A 3,541-nucleotide genomic window follows, 5' to 3' on the forward strand; every position below is an offset into this window, starting at 1 on the left:
TAGAGATATATAGATATGATATAATCAATAAGTTCAGTAAACAAACAAGTGATTTTAAACTGTTTTTGTTCCATTTCATGGTCGAAAATTTCTTAATTAAACCACAGCAGAACTGTTGTTAATCTCCGAGCAGCACACAGTGGCAATGTGTTACTGAATGAATCTGCATTTTGAACCAGTGAATTTAATTAATGATTAACCCATTCAGTAAAGACCGTCACATGCTTCATTCCTGAATGGATCAGCCATTTGAAGGAGTTGGTTGAATGAATGAATCACTCACTCAACTAACTCATTGTGACAGTAACTTGCTGCCACCTACTGGTGGTTTTAGTTTCGTATGTAAAGAGAAAAAAAAGTAATTTCACATTTAAAATTTGTATTGTAAATGTATTAATGCCACTTCTGATGCAGCTTCTGTTACCTTGGCCTTATATAGATAAAACTGTCCTTACTTATATAGAGCAAAATGCCCCTGGAAATAAATTTAAGTTGGCAAATATTGTCCCTTTCCATCACTGCTATGAACTAATCACCACACCGAATATTAAAGGGGTCATATGATGCAATTTCAATTTTTCCTTTCTCTTTGGAGTGTTACAAGCTCTTGGTGCATAAAGAAGATCTGTAAAGTTGCAAAGACTAAAGTCTCAAATCCAAAGAGATATTCTTTATAAAAGTTAAGAGTCAGCCACGCCTACCTAAAACGGCTCGTTCTAACATGCCCCCACATATCTACGTGCCGATGTGGGAAGATTTGCATAACGCCGCCCAAATGTTCACGCAAAGAAAGAAGGCGTAACTTTTATTCTAGCTGTAGTATTGTTGTTGCCGCCGCCATGTCGTGAAGGCGCTGTGTGTTTCGTTGTGAAAGCGAAACTACTTTGTTTGGCCTTCCAAAAGAGGACGATATCTGCTTCGTCATGCCTGGAGCTGATCCGTGCTGGTTGCTGAGGAAATACAACAACTTTGCGCTGTGGATCACCGGATCGGCTTTCACCGTGGACGAAGCGGAGTCCAGCCCGGGGTCGTCACATGTGGTTGCCGCAAGCCCTCCGGACGCTCCTTCGTTGAATCCGCCGGCCGCGCCGTTCTCAAGCCCGCCGCCTCTGCTCACTCTAGGCCGCCGCCGCTCACTAGGCCACCGTGTGTGACGCTGTGTGTTTCGTTGTGAAAGCGAATCTACTGTTTGGCCTTCCAAAAATGGACACGACTAGAAATCAGGTTCTTTTTAGCAACATCATATGACCCCTTTAAGAGCTTCAGGAGTCAGTTGATAGGCTTTAACCAGCCAAGGTAAGGTACCTGCACAAAAACATACTCTGCAAAATATAATTTAATTCAACTATCTCAGAAAATCTTGATATTTTTGTCACGATTTCACACTCCTGGAATGCAGTATTATATTCATGTTTTGTGTTATTCAGGGTTTAGCTCTGTTAGATCGAAGCTCTAAACCAGAGACCATCTCACTGCTGCGGATAGAAGATCTGCCTGAGGATACATTGGAGCGATTCAACAGCCTCTTCAGCCTGAGAGAAAAATGGACACAAGATGACATTGAACCCTACATACAGTAAGTTTATTGACACTAGAACTCTTTGAATCTGCATTTTTGATTTGCTGACATAGACCATACATTCAGTTTTGAAAAAAAGTTTACAAAAAAATTACAGGCATGACCCCCAACTGATTGTTGTTTCCTGAACAGAGATCTCTGTGGAGAGAAGCAGACCACTGGAGCTCTCCTGACCAAACATGCACGTTCATCTGTGCAAAATGGTGTGAAGGTCTACAATTCAAGAAGACCCGTTGCAACTTAACTTTAAAACAAATCACTTTAAAGTCACTGGTTGGTGCCTTGTATGTTGTTTGGTTGAAAATAAAAAAAAAAACACATTAAATATTGTTAAACTGTAGCTTAGTGTGGAAAATTTCATTTTTATTAAAAATCTCAATTACAGCATAACTGTAAAGTGGGGAGAAATTTTTGCAAACTGAAAGTGACATTATTTTTATATTATATTGCACGCTTTCTAAATATCTCACGACATGACCCCTTTAAGTGTTGGTTTAATTTAAGTACAAAGGAAGAAAATTGAGAAGAAATGTGAAGAGAAGAGTGTTTTAGAGCAAAGTGAGTTGAGAAGTAAAAGAACTTTGGGGCAGTGTAAATTAGATGAACTAAGAAGTGTGAAAACAAGAATAAAACTTGATGAACTTAGTTGAAAGGAAAATAAAAGGTTTTAACCAATCAGTAAATGCTATTTTTCTGATATAGGCATGTATAATCTGCTGTTATGCTGTTCTCTTCTAGACAATAAAAAAATCTTAAAAATGGCTTTTTATTTTAGAATTTCCACCACACCACTATTGACATTCTACTAGGATTCCTCTGTCAATTCTTCCTTAAAGTCACCATGAAATCAAAATTGAAAATTCTTATTTTTTTAATGGAATACTTTAGTGTTTATTATAAATAATTTATCCGTGCACTTCATATTTTTTTTTTTATTCATGTGCCCTCGTAATCTTTAATCAAAAACGTTAACCTACCCTCCCCCTAAAAACGACTCATCTTCTCTTCCGGTCACGAGCTTTGGTGCAAGGGCGGAGCTACTAGTGACGTGAGGGGTAAACGCTGGGATAAACGACGGGGAAAAGCTGAAGCTGATGCGTCTTTATAGCACTGACACCAGTCATGAGGGAGTACGTTACCCCTAAACATTGAAATGATATTAGGATATTACGACAAAATTACTCTTCTCATCTACAAATTTTTTTCATGAATATGACTTAACCTGATTGAGGACACGCTCAGTCATTCAGGCAGTCTCTCTCTCTCTGCGCGCTATTAGGCATGTTTTGTGCCGTTGATCGTCGTCGTCATCCTTAATAAATAAAACATTTATTCATGCTTGGGTGTTGGCTGTGAATGCAGTGGAGAGAAATCCCCCAAAACTAACTGCAAACTGGCATTCAGATCTGCCTCCATTTTGTTTGCAACACCCCACCTTCCAACGATCCAATCAATTCCCGAAGGATGAAATCAAGTCCCGCCCTCTCATTTCAGATGCCGTTTCACTCGGATATACGTCACAGTAGAGAAGAAAAGACAATCACAACTTCCGTTTCATGCCGACTTTAAAGGGTTAGTTCACCCAAAAAGGAAAATTCTGTCATTAATTACTCACCCTCAAGTCGTTCTAAACCCGTAAGACCTCCGTTCATCTTTGGAACACAAATTAAGATATTTTTGATGAATTTTGAGAGCTCTGACCCTTGTACGCAAAGAAAACTGCGTGACGCAGCTGACACAGAATAGCATACGCTGTTTACGTTCAATGGATATTCTCCAAAATGGCACCAGGGTGACGCGGAGGAGACGAATTGTTGAATAAAGTCGTTATTTTTGTTTTCTTTGCGTACAAATAGTATTCTCGTAGCTTCGTAAAATTACGGTTGAACCCCTGATTTCACATGGATTATTTTACCGATCTCCTTGCTACGTTTCTGGACGTTGATCGTGTAAGGACCCTTG

General features: G+C 39.3%; 1 protein-coding gene across 1 annotated transcript in view; it reads left to right on the forward strand.

Moving 5' to 3' along the window:
* The window catches only part of dscc1 (DNA replication and sister chromatid cohesion 1), a 5,574-nt gene extending 3,645 nt beyond the window's left edge, over window positions 1–1,929 (forward strand). Inside the window, exons 8-9 of the mRNA XM_016482270.1 lie at window positions 1,428–1,576; window positions 1,712–1,929. Of these exons, the coding sequence (XP_016337756.1) occupies window positions 1,428–1,576; window positions 1,712–1,823 (261 nt within the window). The 3' untranslated portion in view covers window positions 1,824–1,929. The remainder of the gene's footprint in view (window positions 1–1,427; window positions 1,577–1,711) is intronic.
* The last annotated feature ends 1,612 nt before the right edge of the window (window positions 1,930–3,541 follow it).

The sequence above is a fragment of the Sinocyclocheilus anshuiensis genome, unplaced genomic scaffold (assembly GCF_001515605.1).
Source record: "Sinocyclocheilus anshuiensis isolate Anshui unplaced genomic scaffold, SAMN03320099.WGS_v1.1 scaffold185, whole genome shotgun sequence".
Classification (NCBI taxonomy): domain Eukaryota; kingdom Metazoa; phylum Chordata; class Actinopteri; order Cypriniformes; family Cyprinidae; genus Sinocyclocheilus; species Sinocyclocheilus anshuiensis.